The sequence below is a fragment of the Lichenostomus cassidix genome, chromosome 28 (assembly GCF_008360975.1).
Source record: "Lichenostomus cassidix isolate B80296 chromosome 28, HeHo_3.0, whole genome shotgun sequence".
Taxonomy (NCBI): domain Eukaryota; kingdom Metazoa; phylum Chordata; class Aves; order Passeriformes; family Meliphagidae; genus Lichenostomus; species Lichenostomus cassidix.
This window is the reverse complement of record NC_139508.1, coordinates 3,733,674-3,757,653: the sequence shown is the minus strand read 5'-3', so window position 1 is coordinate 3,757,653 and position 23,980 is coordinate 3,733,674. Positions and strand designations below refer to the sequence as shown.

Sequence of the window (23,980 nt, the reverse complement as noted above, 5' to 3'; positions counted from 1 at the left end):
GTGAGTTTTCTGAGTTTTCAGTTACAGTCTAGATTCAGGCAGTGAACTCTTTAACCCCAGTAAGGAGGCAGTGACTTTGACTCCTTACCAAAAGCACTTTTCTCAGTGTCAATTTGGGGTGAAACAGCCATTGATGAAACCCCAGGACTGACTGACCCTGACTGGTGTTGGGAATTCACATCCCCCTTCCACCACTGTTCATCCACAGCCCTCCTCTTAGGGTGGAACAGAAGTTTCTTCTACTCCAAGGGTTTATTTCCTTTTACCAAGGGCATTTTCTCAGTGATTAACTAAAAAACAAAGCAAGCAGCCCCACAGGTGCCAGAACACCTCCTGCACCTCTGCCCTCTGTGAGCTGGGCTACCTAATTTTGTCAAATAAAAGCAGAAAAGAGGATTTTGTAAAACCAAACAAACTGGTTTTCCACAAGCCCTCCAACAAGGAGAGCCTTTTAATATACTTTTTTTCCTTCTGAAGTCGGGTTGTCCATTTGTTGTCTTGGATCTTGAGTTTGTTTCCATTTTCTCTCTCTTTTTGTTCCCATGGGAAGATGGCTGCACTCTGGCTCCTCAAACATGGCAGTGTTGGAAGTTCCTTTGTTCTCAGGGTTTCGGGCAGATATTGAGAGCCTGGAGCAGGTAAGGATTTGGGATGGGAGTGGCAGGGCTGGGATGTGATCTCTGCCTGGGAGGATTCCCTCTGGGGGGCAAAAGGAGGCAAATGAGGAGTCCCTGAAAAGATATAATTAAAATTATTCAGGGTGGAATGAGATTTCACTTGTCAAAACCTCTCTGAAATGAGCAAGCAGAGCTCAGAGCAGGCTGAACAAACTCACCCAGGCCAAGCCAAGGCTTTCCTGAGCCAGTGCACAGTAATTACTGAGCCCCTCTGGAAAAGCTGAAGTGCAAATGTGCTCTAACAGGAGCTGTTTATGGCTGCTTAGTGGGCTGTGTTATCTCCAACATCTGGATCCCATTTCTTTGGAGGCTCTGTGTCTTGGAATTTTTTGCCCTATTTTTTTTTCAGCCCCTTCTCTCTGGGAGAACATCGTGTTTCTTGCAGCCAAGCTGAGGTGGACAGAATGTGCCTCGTGCCCAGCCAGCCCTTCAGGGCAGAGGAACTGTAATCTTGAGCTTTGCTTTATATTTGGGCAAGCATTGCATTCATTACAACTCATTGCATTTTGTGGAACATGGTGTTTGCTGGTGGGGGTTTTATGCTGCAAAGATTTTTTTTTTTTAAGGACTGTTTAACTAAAAAGGTGTCAAATCATTGCATCCTTGAGAGCTGGGAAAGAGCTAAAAAATACTTGGCTTCTAAAGGATCTCTTCTGTTAATAACTTAAAAAATACTTTGCTTCTGAAAGTTCTCTTCTGTTGATAACTTTATCATCTTATACTGTGAAGAGAAGGGATCTGGGAAAAGAATTTTAAAGTAGAACTATAGTGAAGACCAGGCAGTTTAATTTGATATCCTAATTCAAGGGGACCTGCTTTATCTTCTCTAGGATTTCACTTGATTTGGCTAATTTATAATTGAAACACCACTTGATTTGGCTAATTTATGATTGAAAAACCATTGCACTTTCCTGTAGAAAAAACCCTCTGGAGGGATTTAAAATCCATGTCAGAAACTGCTGTCAAATGTCTCCTGAAGAAATTAATCTCTGAGAAGAAATTGCATCCTTTCAGAACTAGGGATCAGATATGAAATTATTCCTATAAAGAGAAAAATTGAATTTATATCAGTTCATCAGCTGCACATTGAGAAAGCTGTTTTCAAACCCAATCATGTAAAATGGATCAACTTTTATTTGCCTTTGAGTTTGACATCCTCTCTCATGCAACAAACTGAATATTTGAAGTTTCAGTTCAGGTGAGGCAGGGCCATGAGTGGGATTTCTCACAAGGATTTCCCCAGTATTCCCATGGGACAAGAAAGGAGGAAAATTAGATAAGGGGGCCTGCAGTGGGTTTGGTTCCTATTTTCTCTCCTCTGCTGAAGGAGTGGCAGTTGTGTGTAGGACTGTCAAGTGAGTTCTCTTTGCTAGTCATTGATGTAAATAATAGCAGAAAAAATATGAATGAAAACCTTAGAACCAGAGAGAGCTCCAAATGGCCCAGGAGGAGAACAACAGGATATCTTCATGGTGTTAAACCCATGGAATATTCCGTGAGAGAGAGAGAGTGAAGGGGTTTTCATTGCAGAAGAACAGGAAAGTTGTTGAGGAACAAATCCCTGTACTCCCTTTTTCTTTTTTTTTTTTTTTTTTTTTTCCCCCTGGGGTAAGAAGAAATTCCAAAAATAGGGGCTCCCATCCTTTGGGCTGTGTGGGGTGAATGTCTCCTTTTCCTGGTGCCAGCAGGGGACATCTGAGGGTTTCCAGGTCCCACATGTGTTCTGTCCCTGAACACTTTCCCCTTTGCCAGGGCAGATGTGCTCTGCTCTGGGGCTGTGGACGTGGCTGGGATGGACAGAGGTGTCCCAGGGAAGGATTTGGGAAGCAAATAGGTTCTGTTTGTGTTTAATTACTGCCCAAAGGCTGCTGCTGCCTGGGGTGGTTTGCACTGAGCCTGCTCAGGGGATGCTGGGTGTGTTCTGAGGAGAGAAACACTGAGAAAAATTGGGAATAAATTGTTAACATGAGGATATGCTGCCTTCAAGGGAACCTGGTGCCCCAAAGAACTGACTATGGTGTTTCAAAACACTTTTATTTGCAGTAGAATCCCAGAATGGATTGGGTGGGAAGGACCTTAAATCCCATCCAGTGCCACCCCTGCCATGGCAGGGACACTTCCCACTGTCCCAGGCTGCTCCAAGCCCTGTCTAACCTGGCCTTGGACACTTCCAGGGATCCAGGGGCAGCCACAGCTGCTCTGGGCACCCTGTGCCAGGGCCTCACAGCCAAGAATTTCTGTGTGAGCCCAGAAGGCTCTGCCATTCCCATAACCAGATCAGAATTCCTTCCTTTGGAAAGCAGGAGATTCTCCTAAGTTGGGAAGGACTTTGCCTCTTCAGGAGAGAATGTTCCCCCTGAAGAGCTGAATTCCATGCTTCTTATTGCAGAAACCCTTTTGCATCTGTAAAAATGAAATGTGGTGACAAAGCCCAAGCACATCTATGGGGGGCAGTGAAGATGCAAATACAACCTCACCTGCAGATTCACCTCTGCTGTGGGACTGGGGAGGAGAGGAAGGACTGGAGGGATCTCAGAGCCCCTTCAGGGCTAAAGGAGCTCCAGGAGAGCTGGAGAGGGACTGGGGACAAGGGATGGAGGGACAGGACATGGGAATGGCTTCCCAGTGCCAGAGGGCAGGGATGGATGGGATATTGGGAAGGAATTATTCCCTGCAAGGGTGGGGAGGCCCTGGGATGGAATTCCCAGAGCAGCTGTGGTGCCCCTGGATCCCTGGCAGTGTCCAAGGCCGGGCTGGACAGGGCTTGGAGCAGCCTGGGATAATGGAAGGTGATGGAATAAGATGAGCTTTAAGTTTTTTTCCACCTCACACCATTCTGGGATTTCTTCATGGCTCCCAAATGTGGACCCAACACGAAATCCACCCCCTGGAGCCCCAGGACAGTTTCACTCCATGCTTTGTACCCCACCTGGAGCAGAGCCCAGTCCCATCCTTACCCTGCTGCCTTTTCCTTTCCCCCAGCCATTCCCTGCCCTGCCGGGGAGGATCTGGGCTGTAAATCAGGATTTTCCCTGCCGGGGCAGCAGGCTGGGAGAGCCCCACGTGCAGCCCCAGGGCAGCAGTGCTTAATGAGAGCTCTGTGCACACCCGGGGCCACAAATCCCCCTAATCACGCTGGGTGTCGACAGGGTCAGGAGGTCACCCCGGGCTGGGATCTATCAAACCTCACCAGGAAAAATGCAGGAAAAATGCAGCTTTAGCTGAGCTGAGCAGTTCCCGGTGGCGCCGGCATCTCCCAGCCCTAATAAAAGGCCTGTCTGCAGCCCTGGACTGCTGAGTAATAACAGCCACCAGCAGGCCCCTCAAATTATAAGGACAAATTAAATTGGCCCTTTCCATATTGTGGGGGACTTAAACACACGGTGCTGTGCTTGTTCCAGGAATAGCAGGGGTTTGCTCTCCTCTGCTGAGGGCAGGTTTGGGCCAATTGCAGTGGGAATGCTTCTTGTTTCATGTCTAGATAACAATAATTCTAATGAATTTATTATTAGTATTAATTTATTGTGATAAATAATAATACATCCCATTCTAGATAATAATTATTATTATAGTAATCAGGATGATGAGGATGATAATAATAATGTTTGCCGTTCTGCAAAAATTTTAGTGTAAGGTCTCAAAATAAGAACATTAAAAAATGAAAAAAACCCAAGGGAATATTATCCTTATGATACAAACGTGATTGTGTGACAGAGGTTGAAGTAACGGGACAGATTGGAGAACAGAGTTACAGAATACAGGATAGAGTGCTCTGGAATTTACTCTGGCCTTAACTTTAATACCAAACTGGGATTAAAGCACAAAAGTCCTTTTCCCCAGACTCTCATCCTCCCCAGCTTCTGGATTAGATATTTTCCACTTGACAGATGCATTCTAAACACAAATTATCCAAATAGTGATACTTAATCAGGCAGGACAGTCATGGTATTGAGATGTTGGTATTCCAAATGAAGAAATCATGGGAGGAACTTTTGGAAAAATTAAAATAAAGCTTCGGAGATGTGAGAAGTGCCCTTAGATAGTGTTCAGATATTCCTTAGATATGCAGATAAAAAGCAGAAGAGGTGAGTCTGGAGGCCTGACTGGTGCAATTCCCAAATTCCAGTTCCTAAATCCCAATTCCCAAATCCCTGGGCTTCGAAGGGAGAGGAGATGAGGAGCAAAGGCCTGGCCTGACCCCATTTGTCAGAAGGGAGGGTGCCTGGGGCTCTTTCCAATGGCTGCTCTTTTCAAATGTGAGGATTAATTTTCCTGGCAGGAGAATGTTTTGGATTTTTCAGCTGGTGGGAGGAGGGGACCTTCAATACCCGGTGAGATTCCCTGGTGGTCTGAAGGGGCGTAAATAAGAGATTTTATGGAGTGGTTTGGGGTCTCTGAGGTCTTGCCTTGGCACTGAAAACAATCTGGGAGCTGCTGGGTGAGACTGTGGAAGAGGTGTCAGCAGAGTCACAGGGAGATAAAAGCCCCGGGGAGCAGGAAGATCCCTCAGCTCTTGCACCAGGAATTCCTGCAAGAATTCCCCACAGGAAAGGGAATTTCCACAGGTGGCTTTCCCCACCTCAGTTGTGAAACAGCAACTTCAATCTCTTTGCATTTTCTCTCTTATGGAACCATCTTTTCCAGCAGAAGAAATCCCTGGAGTCCAGTGTGTGATCAGTTTTCTAAGCAGTCTGGAATCTTTCTTATTCTCTCATTTCTACCTGTTTTCTGTAAAATTAGCTCAAACAAAACGTGTCAATTTACTTGATTTTTCTTTTTACCCCCAGTTATTGATGAACAAGCAAATTGGGCTAAAAAGATATGAAGTGGATGGACGAAAAGTCCTATTTTATTTTGATGAGGTAATGACTTCATTTCTTATAATTACATTGGATTTTTGGTGTTTGGCTTTAATTCCTTACCTCTGTCCCTGTCCTTGGAGCATTGGAGGTGCCTTGATGTGTTCCACTGGGGCACATGCTGTGTCCATTTGTCTCTCTCTTCACCTCAAATGCAGTTTTTGAATCTTTTACCCCATTCCACACAGATTCCCAGCCAGTGCATGACCTGTGTGAAGTTCCAAGCTTTCCGAGAGCACATCGTTGGGAAAACAGCTCCTGTTCCCATCAAAGTCTACGATTACTACGAGCCAGGTTTGTCCCTGTGTCCCTCTGGTCCCTGCTGCTGTCAGAGCTCCAGGCAGGAGGCTCAGCTGGGATTTCTCCTCTTCTGTACAGCTTTTGAAGCCACTCGTTTCTACAACGTGAGTGAGAACAGCCCCTTGGCCAGGGAGCTCTGCGATGGCCCAACCTGCAACGAGGTGGAGAGCTCAGCCAGCCAGTGGGTTGGTGAGTTACCCCAAAGACACACAAAATGGGAGCCAAAATCAAATTTGAGCTCAAAATTGTATTTGAACTCAAACTATAATATCGACTATATTTTGTTTGAGCTCAAAAATGGGACCCAAAATTTTATGTGAACTCAAAATTATGTTTGAACTCAAAATATAATATCAATTATATTTTATTTGAGCGCAAAACTGGGACCCAAAATTAAATTTGAGCTCAAAATTGTATTTGAACTCAAAATATAATATTGATTATATTTTATTCGAGCTCAAAAATGGGACCCAAAATTTTATGTGATCTCAAAATTATATTTAGGGAAATGTTCCGTTTTGCTCGCTGTGTTAGTGGGAGTTTGACAAAGGTTTGGGGGGATTTGCAATATTAAACTGGTGACAAACAGTTCTTCAGGCACCAAAGTGGCTGTGATTTGCTTCAGAGAAAAGATAAAATGTCTGATTCTGGCAGAACCTTGCACAAGGTGAGATGTGTCAGTAAACAAAGAGGTACAAACTCTTTACCATGCAATTTGATTTTCTTTCCCTCCAATATTTTGCAATAGAGTTCTACAATTAACTGGGGGGAAACTGAACAATTTCATGCACTGGTGAAAGGAATAACTTTCCCCAGAAACTCTGTGTTCCTTTCTGTGCTCTGTGGCATAAAAATAGTTGCTTTATCCCAAGTCTGGAAGCTGTTGCACCATGGTTCTTCCAGAAAGGCAACTTCATTCCTGGAGCTTTTAATTCTGCCAAGTGTGTAAATTCCTGTTAGAAATCTTAGGAAATTCAACATGAAAACTGACATTGTTGCCTTTAGGCTTGTTTTAGAATTATGAGGCAGACACGGTTAAAGGGGTAAAAGGGTTTTATTTCGGTATTTTAATAGGATTTTAGGTGCATAGCTCTTTAAAGGTGCAGCATGCTGAGATGCACATTCTGTATAACATGTATTCAATTTTTATGGACTTTGCAAATTTGTATATTCGTTTAGAATTCCCTAATAAGAAACTTAATAAATGAAGTAATGCCTCCCTATTCTAAAGAATCCTCCCCAGATGAGGATAGAGTTCAGTTTATAAAATATGTTTTAGAGAGGAGGTTTCGACCAAGGTTGAAACCTTGAGTTTTTGACAGCATAGAGCTCTCTGGGTTTTTCCTGAGTGTTTGATCTTTCTGCCTTGCAGAACTCTAAAACTAAGTTAGAATGTCAGACTGCAGAAATTACAAGGATGTAGGTTAAGAGGATACAGAGGATATGCAAAAGGTATAAAAAAATGTATTGAAGGGTATATAAAAAACAAGGCAAAAATCACCAGGCATCAACATCATTGAAACATTTCCATTCCACCTTCCCTGTGCTATGCAAAACCACAGCCTTGACTGGTTGTGTTTCATTCCCAGGCTTTGTCCACTCTGGCCCTTGCAACAACATCTTTGGCTGCCTGGAGGATGAGTACTTCGAGCAGTGCCTGTGCTCGCGGGACTGCGGCTACGACGGAGAGCCTGTGTGTGGCTCTGATGGCCACATCTACCCCAACCACTGCCAGATGGAGGTGGCTTCCTGCAGGAACAACACCAGGATCGAGCAGATGCCCATGGCTCAGTGCTCTGCCTGTAGGTTTTGTTAATATCCTTTTTTTTTCCTTTTTTTTTCCTTTTTTTTTTTCTTTTTTTTGGGGCTTTTTTTGTGATTTTCACCCATGGAACATTACTGTTGCTTTTCGTCTGGTTTTAGAATTATGAGGCTAAAGGTATAAAAGGGTTTTTCTTCGGTATTTTAATAGGGTTTTAGGTGTTTAGGTGTCCACAGTTTTCTAAAGGTGGAACACGCCGAAATGCACACACAGTATAATGTGAACACAATTTTTATGGGCTTTGTAAATTAGTATATTCGTCTAGAATTTCTCAATAAGAAACTTAATAAGTGAAGTAATGTCCTTTTATTCTAAAGGAACTTCCTCTCAAATGAAGCTAGAGTTCAGTTTATAAAATATGTTTCAGAGAGAAAGTTTCAATGAAGGTTGAAATTCCCACTATTAAGCTGGAAAGATCCTGTTTAAAACCAGGCTGATATAATGTGTTCCACCAAAGTTGAAACCTCGAGTTTTTGATAGCATAGAGCTCTCTGGCCTACCCCTGTGAATGTTTGGGGTTTTGTGCCTTGCAGAATTCCAAAACTAAGTTAGAATATCAGACTACAAAAATTATAAGCATGTAGGTTTAGGGTTTAGGAGATACAAAGGATATATAAAAGGTATAAAAAATGTATTAAAGGGTATATAAAAAAGAAAAGGCAAAAATCATCAGGCATCACTACTAATCCTCACCTAAGCAAGTTAATATTCCTCACCTATGGTAGGAAAAGGAGGAGAATTCCAAACTTCCCACGTGTTATTTTGCTGTTCATTCTAGAGGGGATTAAGTGATAACAGCAGCTGCTTTTCAGCTTGAAATAACCACTTTTCTGTTCTCATGAATCCAAGTTTTGCCAATCAGAATGAATTGGAGAGGAAATTAGTGATACTGTTTGATCTGAAGTGAATGCTCCTGGATAAAAATTAAACCCCTGAAATGTAACATTCTTTGGAGGTTCTGTTTGGGCTTTCAGGGTGTGTGGCATGGTAGCTCGGGGTACTGATTTTGCCACCTCTGAAAATGCAGGTGTTTTCTAGAGATGCATTAAAAAAAAAAAATGTGGCCAATGAGTTTATTTTTCTTTTTATTTGCAGCCAAGAACTTGCCAGAAGAAAGGGAGACACACTCCCACACAGCTGAGCAGCCCAGTGTTCCCCAGACTCCAGCAGGTAATGCAACACCTTTGCATTTATCCAAAGCCTTTTTCTGTAGCAAGGTTAAGCTTGTCCTATCCCTCTATAAAGTACTGGTGGCTCTCAAACATGTTTTAAGTGAAGAATCTGAATTACTCTATCTTATAGAAAAGACAGAATATTCAGAAATCAGGAAAAAAGTCAAGAGTTCAGGGAAACTGAGGATGAGAACTATTCAACAACAGACAGCTCTCCTAGTCCTTTTCCTTTCAGGAAATCTTGCAGGAATCCTGCTCAGTCCAGCACCTGCAGGATTTGGGTAATTGCTTTTAGGAATGGGCAACTGTCCCTCCTATTTTCTCAGCTTTGCTGTTTTGAACAACACACTGTGATTTTTTTTTTTCCTCCACTATTAAGCTGGAAAGATCCTATTTCAAACCAGGCTGATGTAATGTGTTCCAACAAACAGCAGAGCAGGACGTGACAGCAGCCCAAAGCACTGCAAGGACTCCAGTCCAGGTGGATTAACTTTGTCCCTGCAGTTCTGGGCAAAAACAGAGCTGGCAGTCTTGGTTCTCTCAGAGCTGCTGTTTGGAATAAAGGGCCTTAGTGAACAAAAATGTTCAGGTCAGTGGATGGAGTAGCCAGGAATTTGGCTGCTCATTTTATTTGGTGCTTATGTTCTGCACTTTTTTCCGAGACTCGTGTTGAACTCGCTCGTGGCTCACAATAAATCTCACCAAGAAGCAGTGGAGAGTCGATAGAATAGCTTGTTTCATGCTGTTTCTAGTAAATAAACTGGACTAGATTTTTCCTGGCTGCTTTCCACTCATTAATTTTCCCCTGGCCTCCAACAAATTGGTAAAACCAGTTTAATTCTTCATGAGAAGCCTCTGTGCCTCCACATGTCCAACATGAGACACCATGTTAAAATATTGAAATATTCTCTTCTGGACATTAGCTGATTGACAGTTTTCTTGTGAAGGTATAAAAACGTGGTGAATATTCTATTATGGCAGTTTTTATAGGTCATTCAGTCTGAGTGTTTAATATCTCTACTACTTCCCCCCCTTTTTTTTCCTGGATTTATTGTGTGTGTGTGTGTGTGTATATATATATCAGTGTATGAGATTGCTGGCTGTTGGTATAACTGAGATGGATGCTTGTTGCCTTTTATTCCATGTACTCAGCATGGAAACCCTGCAATCTGAACCCTTTCAGAAATTCCTAAACTCTTCCATTTGGGCACTGCTGGAATGTGAGGCCACACTGAACTCTACAAAATGAGACTGCCATTACATTCTTTTCAAATAAAAATTTGATAGTGAAAATATTATTGCCTGGGGGAAATACTTGATGGTTACTTGATGGTAACCCACGATCCAAAAAAATGTTCAGGACAGAGTTTCTGAAATAACCTGCAATAAAGCCAAGGGGAAATCCCCCTCTGGTTTCTGTTCTGAATGGACAGAAACTGTTGGCTCAGAAGGAGCAAAAAGGGAAATCCTGATTTTTATGCTGGCATTGTTGTGCAGATTTTAGATGGACAAACCCCAAGTGCCATGAGAATGTTTATCAAAGCACTTAGAGTTGGCTTTGCCCTGGGGTCTGGGAGAACCCAAACTTCCTGGCAGGAAGAAGCTGAGCTGGGAGCAGGCATGGCAGAGGGAGCCCTCAGCACTAAAACTGCCTAAATCCTGCACCAGGAGAAGGCTCAGCATGTGATTCTCATTAATCCTCTGGGCTCCTCTCAGGTCAAGCCCAGGGGATGTGAATCAAAGTGCAGCAAATGAATGAACCCTCCTCACTCCTGGGCTGCCACTGGAGCATGTGATGGGGTTAAGTCGGCTCAGGTGCTCCAGCCAGGGCTCTGCTGAGCCGTGCCTAAATCTGGGACTTCCTAAAAGGATGCAAAACTCCAGGAGCCAAATCGAGCTTAGGGCAGGTTGGTGTAAAAGCGCCTGGGTGTTTTAATCTGCAGGAAATGCCACGTTCTCGTGGTGTTTGTGTTGTCTGGGAGCCTCCTGTGTTTGCCATGAGACTTGTACAGCTCAGTTTGGGGTGATGGGTGATTTGATTTGATTTGATTTGATTGTCCACCTCATCCAGCAGTGGGAACAAGCAGCTTCTCCCAGCAATCCATGGGGATTCCAGGATTCCCCTCTGGCACACACAGACCCACACTGAAGTTTGAAGTTACACACACACCAGTGGGTTTGCTGGAATAAGTTCCAGCTGTTCAGGATAAGCAATTGAACATAGATGGCCTTGAAAGACCAGGATGCAGTGCTGTTGCTGTTGTCAGAACATTTTAAAGTGCTTTTCCAAAGCCTGCAGCAAGGCAGAATGGCTGAGGTCTGACCCTAAAACTTGCAGGGTTTTTTTGTACAGATGATTGGGATCCTCTTTGCAGCTGTAGGTCCTTTAGATTCAGAGTGAAGTTTGCAGAGTGAAGGACTCAGCTGAAGCAATTCCTGTGCAAATCCCCTTCCTCAGCTGCTCTTTCTCACAGGTGAATTGCTGAGTCTCAAAAGGGTGGAACAGGGTTTTGATGAGCAGGATGGACCCAGGATTGAAACTGCTCCTTCCCAGCCTGCTGCAATATTTGGATTGAAAAACCTGGAGCAGGAGCTGAGTTAATAACTGGAATATCAAAATCTCACTGAATTTTTGACTGAGGCTGTCCTGAGATCATTGTCACTCTTGGCCACAGGAATCTGGGGGGATTTCAGAGTTTCTGGGATCCCTAGTAGCTCTGATTAGCATCTCTCTGATGAAGTGGTGCTTTGATTGCTTCCCTAGATCATTAATTCTCTTCTGAACCTACCCAAATCTCCTCTGCCAAACTCACTCAAGGTACAGCCACTGATGCTGGAGGATAATATGTTGACATCACAGTGATGTGATTCTGCACAGATTTGATGGAAAACAATATCCAGATGTGTGGGGCAGCAGTGCTGAGGGTACCAGTGAGCAGGAGCCCCCCAGCATCAGCTCTCTGACCCCCAACCTCCTCCCCACAGCCAGGTCCTTTGCACAGTTTTGCTCCAGCAAAGAGAAGGACCAATGGCTGGAATGGGAAGAAAATTCTAGGTGGAATTATGACACTTTTGTTTGGTGGAATTATGACACTTTTTTTTGGTGGTGGTGTTATTTTATTTTTCTTTTAATTAAACACCACCACCCACACCAGGTCCTACCACGAACATCAGCCTGAGCTCTGCTTCCAGGTGCAGCATCCCAAAAATTCCCTGGCTGTTGTGTTACCCACAGGGCTGTTGCTCTTCCAGCATGGACTGACCTGGCACAGGGCCATTTTCCCTCTCCCCCCATCACTGCTCAGCAAACCTTGGCTTCAGCACAAACATTTGGGGCTGGGGGAGTGGTTTGTGCAGCAGGAAACGCCGGCCTATCCTCTTTGCTTGGCCTCCAGTGCTGAATTCCTGGGAAGAGCCAGGCCTGTGATGTTCATCCCTGGTGGACAGCAATCATCCATTCATAGAACGAGCTCATGCTCTGGCAGCTTCTCGCAGGGAGGAGGCCAAGGAGGAGTGAGCAGAGCCCTGACTCCCCTGCCCATTGCTGGGAGGATGTGGGAGGCAGCAGGGAAGATCCTTCAGATATTTTATTTCTGGAGAACAAACGTTTTCAAAGGCCTTGCTGAGTGTTCTCTTTAAATCAAGCCAGCTTTGGGCGGGCAGGGAACTTCCCCTCCCTGCAATAATTCTGCTCCAGAGCTTGCTTTGGTTTGGATTAGAGCAGAGTACACAGAGAGCAAACAGGAACCATGGACAGCTGAGCTGGCTCCAGGAGCAGTTTAGGAAACACGGATCTGATATTCCTAGAAGTTTTATCTTGCAGTTTGACCCTCTGGCCAGGGAGCAGCCACCCAGCACAGAGGCACAGCCTGGTGTGAGTGGGGTGTGTGCTGTGACAGTGACAGTGGCAGTGGCAGGACAGACTGGAGTGAGTGGGAAGAGGAGAAATTCCTACTCCTGCCTGCGCTGGCTCTGTCCATCCATGAATGATAGAAGTTTCAGTTCTGTGTGGCTGTGCTGGGGCAGCTCCTCCTCATTTAGGGTGGACTGAATGGCTCTGCTGTGGTTCCCTGGCCCTGAAATCTTCATCCTTGTTGGGCTGAAATGTAGCTCCTTACACTGCTCAGTCCCCTGTTGCCTTTTGGCTGGTCTTAGAATTATGAGGCAAACACAGTTAAAGGGGTAAAAGGGTTTTACTTTGGTATTTTAATGTATTTTAATAGGATTTTAGGGGTACAGCTCCTCAAAGGTGGAACATGACTAGATGCACTTTCCATATAACACGTATACAATTTTTATGGACTTTGTAAATTATCATATCTGTTTAGGATTTCCCAATAAGAAGCTTAATAAATGAAGTAATGTCCCCCTATTCTAAAGAAACACCCCCCCAAATGAGGCTAGAGTCTAGTTTATAAAATATGTCCCAGAGAGAAGGTTTCAACTAAGGCTAAAACCTTGAGTTTTGAGATAGTATAGAGCTTTCTGGCCTCTTATTGTGAATGTTTGGTTTTTCTGCCTTGCAGAGCTCTAAAACTCAGCTAGAATATTAGGCTACAAAAATTATGAGTATGTAGGCTAAGGGTACAAAAAATATATAAAGGGTACAGAAAATATAAAAAGGGTATGTTAAATATATATAAGGGTATAGCAAATGTATAAAAGGAGATACATAAAAGAAAAGGCAAAAATAATCAGGCATCACACTAAGTGAGCTCTTCCCTCAGGGTCTCCCCTCCAGCTTTGTCACCTGTTTTCTGGAATGATGCTCAGCTGAGGGCACAGAGTACACATCCCCATCCATGGGGCTCTCCTTCCCTGAGGTGCCTGGCTTGGGTCAGGTCAGAGCAGAGCTTTGCAGAGTGACTCCCCTGTGCCCTCTGCACGGCACTTTTATCTCACTGTCTGATGGGTCTGAACTTCAGCATCTCCTTTAATTCCATGCTGGAAAAGGAGACTTGGAGATTTTTTTTCAAACTACATGGCCCTTTCCCCCCTTTATTTCCTCCTTTCCCCCCCTTGTTTCCTCCTTTTCCCTCCATTTTCCTTTTTCCCCCATTTCCTCCTTTTCCCTCCATTTTCCTTTTTCCTCCTTTTTCCTTCTTTCCCCCTTTTCCTCCTTCCTGCCTTGTTTCCTCCTTTTCACCCTTGTTTCCTCCTTTTCCTCCTTTTCCTCCCCTTGCTTCCTCCTATTTTCCCCCTTTTTCTCTTTCCCCCCTTGTTTCCTTCTTTTCCCACCCTTTCTTGCCTTCCCCCCTCGTTTTCCCTTTCCCTCCTTGTTTCCTCTTTCCACCTCTTTTTGCTCTCCCTCTTTCATTTTCTCCCAGTTCCCAGACTGGGAAATTGAAAACCCTGCTTTTCCAGCATCCTTTCCCCTTCCCCTGTGAATCCAAGCAAACACCTTCAGCCTCCTTCCCTTATCTCCAACCTCCCCGACTCAAATCTCTCCCTTCTCCTGCTGTTCCCTTGCTCTTGTGATGATCCTGAACGCAGCTCTGGTTCTCCCCACAGCCGAGGAGGGACCTCCCCTGCACACAGACCTGTCCTACTACTCCTACGAGTACGACCCTGACGCCTTTGCCGTGGATGCTGACGTGTTCGAGGTGGTGGCAGAGCTGAGCACAGCCAGCACCTTCCGGGAAGGGGACAGGAGCCAGGGAGAGGCCACCCCTGCAGAATGGTGAGCCACATGCCACATGCCACAGGGATCTGCTTGGAGAGCCAGCCTGTGCTGTCCTCGTGCTGGGGCAGGATGGTTCAGGTCCTCAAAAATAGGTGTTTTTACAGCTGTTTAGGGATCACCCTGAGCCTTTCTGGCTTTGCTTTCCTGCTCTCTCTCTCACCCATTGTATACCCATTGAATGCTTCTGGAGAGATATTTGAAGTCATTTTATATTGCTTGGTCCTCTCACAGATCCTTGGGCCCTCAGACTTCCCCCTGGGGATGAGGAGGTGAGGATGGGGAGTTCCAGCCAAGTGTTAACCTGGCTTTCTTCACTTTTCCTCAGGCTCTGGGACGTGTAATGTCCCAATGGGAATGGGGTCTTGCTGGGGCAGCTGTGAAAAGCTTTATGGCCTCAGTGGCTTCATCCCCAGTGGAACAAGTGACCCTTGCACTTGGCTGGTTCAGCTGGAGCAGAGGAGACTGAGGGGAGACTCCTTGGGGGCTGCAGCTCCTCCCAAGGGGAGCCGGAGGGGCAGGGGCTGAGCTCTGCTCTGGGACAGGGACAGGAGCCCAGGGAATGGCTGGAGCTGGGTCAGGCTTGGGATGATCTCGGGGAAAGGTTCTTCCCCCAGAGGCTGCTGGGGCACTGCCCAGGCTCCCCAGGGAATGGTCCCTGCCCCAAGGCTGCCAGAGCTCCAGGAGTGTTTGGACAATGCTGCCAGGGATGTCCAGGGTGGGATTGTTGGGGTGCCTGTGCAGGGCCAGGGGTTGGACTGATGATCCTTGTAGGTCATTTCCAGCTCTGTGACATTTTCAGCTTTTCCCTGCCCATCCTCAGCCATGTCTCCCAAAGGTCCATCAGAGCAAGGCAACTTCTCTTCCTTGTGTTCTCTTCCCAACAGAAATCCATAATTTAAATCAAGAGAAGAGGCTCAGAATCAACTCCTGTATGAGTTTGTTCCTCCAGACGACCTGCTGCAGAACAGAACCCGAATGATGACTACTTCCTGATGCCCTCAGAACTGTAGGCTTTGCTGCCCCACGGGGCAGATCTGGAGCTCTAAGGGGGACACTCAGCGTTATTTCTCTGTCCATTTTCCTGCCTTCTGTGCATCCTCTTTGGAACCCTTCCAGTGATGGGAGACCAATATGCTGTGCCCTCTAGGTGAGAAAAATAGGGGCTGGAATTCAAACCTATAGAGCATTTCCAAGTGTTTTCTCTGCTATCAGGATATTCTGCAAATGCCATTTCCTAGCTACACTTAGAAGCTAAGTCCAGACCTTGTGCTTAGCTGAACTGCTGTTTGAGGAAAGATGGCTGAGAGGTTTTTTGCTCAAATGATAATAATAAAATCAGTGTGTTTTGCCAATTATGACAATAGCAAGAGGCTGCTCATCTTCCCCAGCCCATCAGTCTACTGTACCCACAAGAGAAACACTTCCCTGCTGCTCCACAATTCAGAGAAAAGCTGTTGGGAGGTAACATTTTACATGAGAAAACTGAAATCCACTGCCAGGGCTGAAAGGCTTCGTGTCTGCTGCTCAGGTGGGCGTTTGCAGCCCCAGCAGGGGCCAGGATGAGGTGGGGGAGGCCCCTTTGTGTTGCACTATGTGCTGACAGGGGCTGCTTGCAGCCTTCTCAGCCCCTTTCCTCCTCAAACCCTGGCCTGAAAATGAACCCGAGCAAGACACAGCCCTTGGAAATGTTTGCCTGACTTCTCCAATCCCTTTTATTCTGCTGCCACTGGGATCCAGCACGGTGTGTCCTGGTCCTGGAGCTCCCTGGCTCTGCTGTGCCAATCCCTGGTGCCACAGGCTGGGCTCCCTCAGCCTGACCTGCCCCAAGCAACGTGGCAAAACTAAAAAGAAAAGCTTTGTATTTCCAAAAGTTCAGGAGCCAAGATTTTTTAGTTTCCCTTCCTGCCTGGAGCAGCATTGTTCTCTTTGGAGGAGTTGCATGCAATTGCCTCTTGCAAAATAGTGTTAATATTTTATCTTCCCACTTCTATTGTTACCAGGACCCAGAGCAGGGTGGAAACTCCTTTTGAGGGTGTTTATTGATGAATGGAAACAGGAAAAAAAAGAGCCCAGCTCCATTCATTTTTAAGGCTTGTTTACACAGGAACCATGACAAGAATATATCCCAGTATAGACATTCTATTCCAGAATAAAGACAAGTTTATTCCAGAAAAATGTCCACATGAGGACAAACCAGGAGGTATCCCAGAGGTTGGGCATGTGTAGTTTCCAGTCCTTTTTTGTCTGGGGCCAGACATTTGCAGAATGCAGCTGACATGAGGAAGGTCTGGAAGGTCTTGAAGTTCCCAGAAATTTCAGAGCTGCCTTTGTTGGCAGCTCTGCCAGCCTTGCCTCCCTCGTGGCTCTCCCAGCTCTGCCCCAGGATCCTGCTGAGGGCTCTGCCACGTGTCTGGGGTGTGCAGGGGCAGATCCTCTCCTCACCTTTCAGCTGCATTCCTGCCTGGCAGGTAAATAAATGCCTTTAAACTAAATTCCACCTCCTGTAAGCAACTGTCCTGGCAGGCACTGGCTATTGTGTACACACACAGGACTGAGTCAATATTTATCCCTGGGTAAATAACAGACTTAGTGTGAGCTGCAACAAGATTTCTTTTTCTTTTCTGAAACTCAAAACTGGTTCAGGCTGCAGCTGTTGAGTGCTGTGAGCTGGGAGGATGAGGCATTTGGTCACCCTGCTGATGTCTGTGTGCCTAGCTGCAGCCAGGAGATGAGATCTGTCTTCTGCATTCCTCAGTCTCCTGTCCTCAGTCCCTTTCTGGCTTTCCTTTCCTGCTCTCTCTCGCCCACTGTATCCCCATTGAATGTTTCTGGAGAGATATTTGAAGTCATTTTATGTTGCTTGGTCCTCTCACAGATCTTTTGGCTCTCAGACCTCCCCCTGGGGATGAGGAGGTGAGGATGGGGAGTTCCAGCCAAGTATTAACCTGGCTTTCTTCACTTTTCCTCAGGCTCTGGGACGTGTAATGTCCTAATTCCAGATGCAGACATCCCCCTGTTGCTGCCAGGTAAATAATTCCTGCTGGAGGTGCCAGCCCATCAATCAGGGCCTTGTCTGAGGGCTCTCTGTGCCAGTGCTTAAGGCAGAGGAGTTTTGCTTCTGTTTTACAATTCAAAGTAAAGCCAGAGAGCCCTGGACCCTCAGAAGGCAAAGGCAGAGCAGCCTTTGTGTCCTTGGAGGCAGACAGAGCAGGGCAGTGTGTGGGAGGGGATGGGACAGGATTTCTGGATCCTGAATTCACCTCCAGTGCTTCTTCCCAGCCTTGGCACTTCTTGGCTGCCTCTGCCTCCCTCCATTCTTGCTATACCAAACTAGCTCTCTTTGTAGCTTAAAAAAATAAATTATTTAAGGAATTGAATCAAGGAACCTGCAGTTGAACCATGTGGTTGCCTTTTTCCCCTATCACAGGAATAAAGGAGCAGATGTCTGCTCTCTTCTCCACCACAGCTGAGGCTCCAGAGCTTTCCCCTGCCCCACATTTGCTGTTCATGTTTGTTATACTCATCATCAATGCTTATTTAGGGGAAAAAAAACATAGATGATTTTTCCTCCACTCTTCAACATCCTGCTTGGAATACAGAAACTTTAGGACTGGGCTCCTGAGCACCACTGGCCACAGCAGAGCTGTACAGACTCCAAGCCATTTGCAGGCTTTGTCCCACTTTTGGCTCTGAAGCTGATCAGTCTCCCTCCTGTCCCTGAGAGCACAAGGACACCTCAGGCTCCTGCTTTGTGCACCTCAGCCACTCAGTTCCAAGAGAAGGATTGGTTTGGGGTTTTTTTTCCACCAAGGAGAAAAGCCCAGCTGGGTGCTGGAAAGCCAAAGCCAGCAAGGCCAGTAGCAGCTGCTGCTGCTTTGGGTTGTTCCTGACTTAGAGAAATTTGCCTCCCTCTGTCAGATGCTTCTCCTTCCTTTTTCCTGTTGGTCCGTCACTGCAAAAGGAGAAAAGTGCCAGTGGGTTTGTAAGACACAGAAATTGCTTCTTCCATCAAGTTATGTGACTGAATAGCTGCAGCAGTGCTAGTTATCAGTGATTGATGCTTGCAATCCTTTCAAGGAAATTAATATTTATATATTTGTAACTGTACATTATGCAGAGTAATCATTACCATGGTATTTATTTTAAAGCAATAGTTCCCCTTGTTCTTTCTTGTCCTAGTGTTTTGGTCTTGCCTCTTCCCCTCCTTCTTAATCAGCCTCAGTAGAAAACAAATACCAGAAGAATGTTCAGCTTGCTTGAAGAGCTTCCTTGACACACCAGCACTTGCTTTGCTCACACTGTTGACATTTAATGCACAATAACCTGGTTTTCATTATTCTGAATAAAGCAACTCTTTAGAAAACTCTACCAGCCCAGGTTGGGGTTTGGGGTTTTTTAGTCCCTGCTGTTTCTGACTGAGTGCCCAGCACTGGAGCCCAGCTCTGGTGTTTGCCCTGCCTTTTGCCCCCTCACACACAGCTACACACAGACAGCTCTCTGACCAGTTTTTTGGTTTGTTCACACACATCTTAGCAAGTCTGAGTCCAGAAAAGTGTTTGTTTTAGATTCTGATAAATATTTTATTAAAAACTGATTTTAAGACAATCCTGTCTGCCTCTTATTCGCGCTTTAGGCTGTTGAGTCCATGCTGGTAAAACTGAAGAATTGAGGAGCTCTGAGGAGGTTTATTGCTCATTTTCTACCTGGCTGCTCCCAGGGCTGTGCCCCAGTTGTGTCTGAGAGATGACCTGGCTGCATTTTGTCAGATTTGCAGCAGGGTCCAATAAGCAACAACCCTGAGCACCTCTTTCCATCAGAGACAGATTTGGCTGGGGGTGGCATTGCACAAAGGAAGTGTGGAGTTTTACAGGGTTTACTCCATTCCTGCTTGACTGTTTCCCTTCAAGAGACATAATTCTGTTACAAAATCCATTAATACAACCTTTGCCTCAAAGCAATGATGTGGATGCCAAGGGTCATTTGCAAAAACAGGGATGAGTGAATGGGATTTTCATACCTGTTACAAACAATGGGCTGACATTACTGAGGGGTTGCTTTCAAGTCAAACCAAAACTGTCCTTGTCCCACAAGCCAGAGCTCTGCACTCTCTTGACAGACTGGTTTAGCACAGGAAGGTATCTTTTGAAACATTTAGGAATTTGGGGTTGCAGTGCCTATTCCTTTTCAGGTTTAGGGGAAGGGAATATGTATTTGAGGCCAGCAAGCAAGACTAGCAGGCAGATAGCAAAATTAGGAGCAGCAGCCCCAGCTGGATGGGTAGGAACATCCCCAGTGCTGTGTGACCAGCTGAGAAGCTGCAGGCAGTGTCCTAGCAAAGGATGGATGTGTCCAGCACTCCACACCTTGTAAAGAATCCCCAGCCTGGCTTTATTCAGCCTCATCTGTGCAGACAGGGGATAGCACTTGGCTCCTGGGAAATGCTGCTCCCTTTTCTGGGGTGAAACTCATGGATTTCCAGTGCTGCCTCCATCCTTATCCCCACTGAGTGCCCTGAAGCAGCGAGCTGGGCTGGAGGTTCACACCAGCGAATGCTTGGACCGGGGCAGTGTTTCCTTGGAGGTCTTCAGGGAAGTGGTGGTTTTTTTGCTGCTCCTGAAGACTCTCCTCCTCACCTTCTCCCGGAAATCCTCGGACACGTAGTAGTAGATGAAAGGGTCTGCGCAGCTGTTGCAGGTGCTGAGGGCCAAGCTCACCATGTAGCCCAGGTACAGGCGGCCGTGCAGCTTGGAGCAGGGGCTGGAGTAGTGAACCAGCAGCAGGACGTTGCTGGGAGCATAGAAAACCACGAGGGCGAGCACCACGAGGGCCGTGAGCTTCACAGCGTGGGAGTAGCGCTCACCGCCGCGCAGCAGGACGAGCAGCACCGCGCCCGAGCTCAGCACCAGCAGCAGCAGCGGCAGCAGGAAGGCACAGGCGATCAGCACCACGAAATAATAAAAGTAGAAGCCGTCGTCCTCGTGCCGGGGCAGGGCGTCGTGGCACAGCGTGAGGCCTGCCCCGAGCAGGGGGTAGGACTGCTGCTGCAGGGTCAGGGGCAGCGTGAAGGCGGCAGAGCAGAGCCAGACGGCAGCGCAGGTGCTGCAGGCAAAGGTGGGAGTGCGGAAAGCTCGGGAGGAGAAGGGGTGAACCACGGCCAGGTAGCGATCGGCGCTGATGCAGGTGAGCAGCAGCACGGAGCAGTACATGTTCCCGTAGAAGAAGGCCGTGGTGAGGCGGCACAGCCCTTCCCCGAAGGGCCAGTGGTTGCCCAGGAAGTAGTAGGTGATCTTGAAGGGCAGCACGGAGACGAGCAGCAGGTCGGCAGCAGCCAGGTTCATCAGGAACACGGTGGAGGTGAGGCGCTCGGTCCTGGTGGCCAAAACCCACAGGGCCAGCGCGTTGGCCGGCAGCCCCAGCAGGAACACCAGGCTGTAGAGACAGGGGATGAGCCGGACGGTGATGGCACTGCCCAGCTGGGCCCGCGTGGCCTCGGGGATCAGCAGATAGGTGACGTTGTTGACCGTGGCCTTGTCCCCCGGGATGGCTCGGGGACACGGTGTGACCTCTGGTGGGGTGGCCTGGTCGTTGGTGCTGTTCTGGGAGTAATCTGGGGCAGGGAGGCAGCCTGTTACTCACTCAGCTGTTACTTACTCCTCCTGTTACTCACTCCCCCTGTTATTCTCTCAGCTGTTACTCACTCTGCCTGTTACTCTCTCAGCGGAGCATTCTGCACACACAGCTCACCCCAAAGGCTGCTCTTTACCTTTTCAGTTGGGGTCCCTGCAGCTGGGAATGTTCTGGAAAGGCTGCTGTGTGACAGGCAGGAAAAGCTGGCTGGCAGAATTAGGTGTGCAAGAGCCACACTCGGGAGCCTTTCTGAGAACAGACCCCATTCCTTTGGCCTGTGGTTTCCCACAGCTCACGATGGAGTGTGATGATGTACAGCCATCAGCAAACCTGGGAATCTAGAAAGCAATTTCCCTGTACAGCCAGGAGCAAACCTGGGAATCCAGAGAGCAATTCCCTTGTACAGCCATGACCAGGCCTGGGAATCCAGAGAAGAATTTCCCTGTACAGCCATCAGCAAACCTGGGAATCCAGAGAACAATTTCTCTGCCTGGCTTTCACAACAATCCAAGGGTTTGGAACCACTCCAGTGTAAAGTCATGGCTGTGGGAGTCTAATTAGCTAAAGATTTGCCTTTCAAGTTCTCTCTGGTTTATTGGCCCTCTATTTTTCCTTTCTCTTTCTGGTTTCTTCCACCATACCACTTCTACCACCTTCTGTCCCCTCCTGCTTCAACGAGAGCCTGCACAAAACCCAATCCTTGTCCTCCCACATGAAATCGTTAAACAATGACTTTTCAGGCATCTTACAAACATCCCAAATACCCAGTATTTTAACAAGCAGCAACTTTTCACCCAAAGACACACACTCACCATCATAGTCCGAGGCCAGGCAGAGTCCCCAGAAGGCACAGCAGAGCAGGAGTCTGTATGGCAGCCACCTGGTCCTGAGGGTCCCAATCCTGATGATCCCACTCCCGAGGGTCCCCATCCCAGAGCAGGATCCAGTGCCACACTGCAGTGCCAGAGCTGTGTGGGAGCAGCAGCTCCCATCAGTGACCCTGCTTACGCATTTCCTCCTGCTGGTCCTTAACTCTCGGAAGCCACAGGGCTGATCCCGGGCAGGGTGAGGGATGGAGGGGTTGTCACGGCAAGCACCAGCCTGGGTGGGCTGCCCAAGCTCAGGCTGGACATCTCCAGCGTCAGAGTGGGACTGGGAGGGGCTTGTTTATCCAGATCTAAAGAGTGTCAGGGCTGCACTTCATCCTCAGAGCGAGATGATGGCTCAAGTGACTCATCTGGGTCTCCTTCCTGCTGCGGAATGTTCCTGGAAATAACAAACGTGGTTGAGTTTGATGCAGTTCTCACATAAACAGAACCCACACACCTCTGCCCGTGGGAATGTCAAGCATTTTCCACTACAGAGTGGAAACTCAGTGGCTCTGGGGTGATCCCAGGTCTTTTCCCAAACCCTGAGTCGCAGCACTGGTACTGCAAATGGGAAGATACCCCAGATATCAGACCACACAAACCTCCCAGGGATTACATGGGGTTCTACAGACTCGTGTTCTGGCAAATGAAAGTTTTTAGTGTCAGCCTTGCAGCCTCTGGATCAGGCTGGGCCCTTCACAGTTCTGTTCTTTAATTTCTGCTCCTGCTTCCTGGCTAAAGAGGGGATGAGGCTCCTGCACCTTCCTGATTTTACTGCAGGGGATGATTAAAAGTCCTCTGGGCTGGAGCTGTTTGCACTTGAAAGCAGCAGCAGGAGCACCATGACACGCCAAGGGCAAGTGGCAAAGTGAGGGAGATGCTTTGCTTCCGCTGATAAAACCCCTGGGACAGGGAGAGCAGCTCCATCCAGCAGGAAAGGGGCCTGCAAAGGGCACACAGGAAATCCCTGCTGTTGGGCAGATAATGGGGAGTTCCAGCCACTCCTGCCCCACAAAAAGCCATCTTTTCCCAGAGCTGAGCAGTCCCATCCTGCACAATCACCAGGATAAGAACTCAGAGCAGCACATGGAGCTGTTGGTTGTGCCCAGAGGGCAACTCAGGAAATGCTGTAACAGGCACTGGCAGATGTTACCTTGAGCCTTAAGATCCTCTGCTGCCTGGTCTGTCCTTCTCTAACCCCCTGAGTAAATCCCTTCTGTGCTCTGCCCTGCACAGCAGCGCTGGGAAGCTCCCAAATCCTCTCCCATCTCCCATGTCAGAGCACCAGTGTGGCCATCAAGACCACAGGGCAGTGGGACAGGAGGTCATGGCTGGACAGTGTGCTGGTTTTGGGCTGTTCTGTCCAGTCCTTGCCTGGCTCTGCAGGGGAGGAAGGCCAGGAGCTGCAGCCCAGGCAGTAGGAACTGTAAATTTGGTTCGGCAACCTGAGGAGCAGCTCGGTTCTTTCTCCTCGCCTTATGAATGGCCTCTTCTGTGAAGGTTGCAAATCTGAGCCTGGCTGCTGTTTGATGAGATTCTTCTATTCCAAGGAGAAAATGATCCTATTTCCTTTGCTTTCACCATATTCCCACATCCTTGTGCCGAGCGTGTCGAGAGGTGGAGCTCCACTGGCAGGGAGAGGGAAGATGCAATGTTAGATGTTTTGCTTTTGTGATTCTCCCAGGATTTATGAACCATTACAGAATGACTCATGTGGCCACATATTTTCCATGCCTCGGCCAGGATCCTTTCCATGCTCTGTATGCAAAAAATTAGGCATAATCAGGTTCAGATAGTGTGCAAATCACAGCCCTGCTTCCTAGGGGCAGGTCTCTGGAGTGGAGCAGAGAGGAGTTGCTCATCGCTGTATCCTTCATTTCTCAGATGCTGTGTGATCTTTAGTGACTGCCTCAGATGCAGAACAGCTTGCCTGAAAATTCTGATGCCAGAGGTTTGTCACGGCTTGTTAAC

The 23,980-nt window shown here is 47.3% G+C and overlaps 2 protein-coding genes across 5 annotated transcripts in view; one reads left to right on the top strand and one right to left on the bottom strand.

Annotated features, from left to right (window-relative positions):
* Positions 1 to 19,118, top strand: part of CPAMD8 (C3 and PZP like alpha-2-macroglobulin domain containing 8) — a 56,000-nt gene extending 36,882 nt beyond the window's left edge. For all 4 annotated transcript variants that reach the window (XM_085040141.1, XM_085040139.1, XM_085040140.1 and 1 more), the window contains exons 36-43: positions 551 to 638; positions 5,465 to 5,539; positions 5,725 to 5,830; positions 5,915 to 6,025; positions 7,426 to 7,638; positions 8,754 to 8,828; positions 14,342 to 14,510; positions 15,398 to 19,118. In XM_085040141.1, coding sequence (XP_084896267.1) covers positions 551 to 638; positions 5,465 to 5,539; positions 5,725 to 5,830; positions 5,915 to 6,025; positions 7,426 to 7,638; positions 8,754 to 8,828; positions 14,342 to 14,510; position 15,398 — 838 coding nt within the window. In that variant the 3' untranslated portion in view covers positions 15,399 to 19,118. The remainder of the gene's footprint in view (positions 1 to 550; positions 639 to 5,464; positions 5,540 to 5,724; positions 5,831 to 5,914; positions 6,026 to 7,425; positions 7,639 to 8,753; positions 8,829 to 14,341; positions 14,511 to 15,397) is intronic.
* On the bottom strand, positions 19,069 to 22,412 carry F2RL3 (F2R like thrombin or trypsin receptor 3). The gene is made up of 2 exons (XM_085040143.1): positions 21,953 to 22,412; positions 19,069 to 21,120 (listed from the first exon to the last, which is right to left on the bottom strand). Exons 1-2 carry the CDS (start codon positions 22,068 to 22,070, stop codon positions 20,051 to 20,053), a joined length of 1,188 nt encoding a protein of 395 aa, XP_084896269.1. The 5' UTR covers positions 22,071 to 22,412; the 3' UTR covers positions 19,069 to 20,050.
* Positions 22,413 to 23,980: the final 1,568 nt, after the last annotated feature.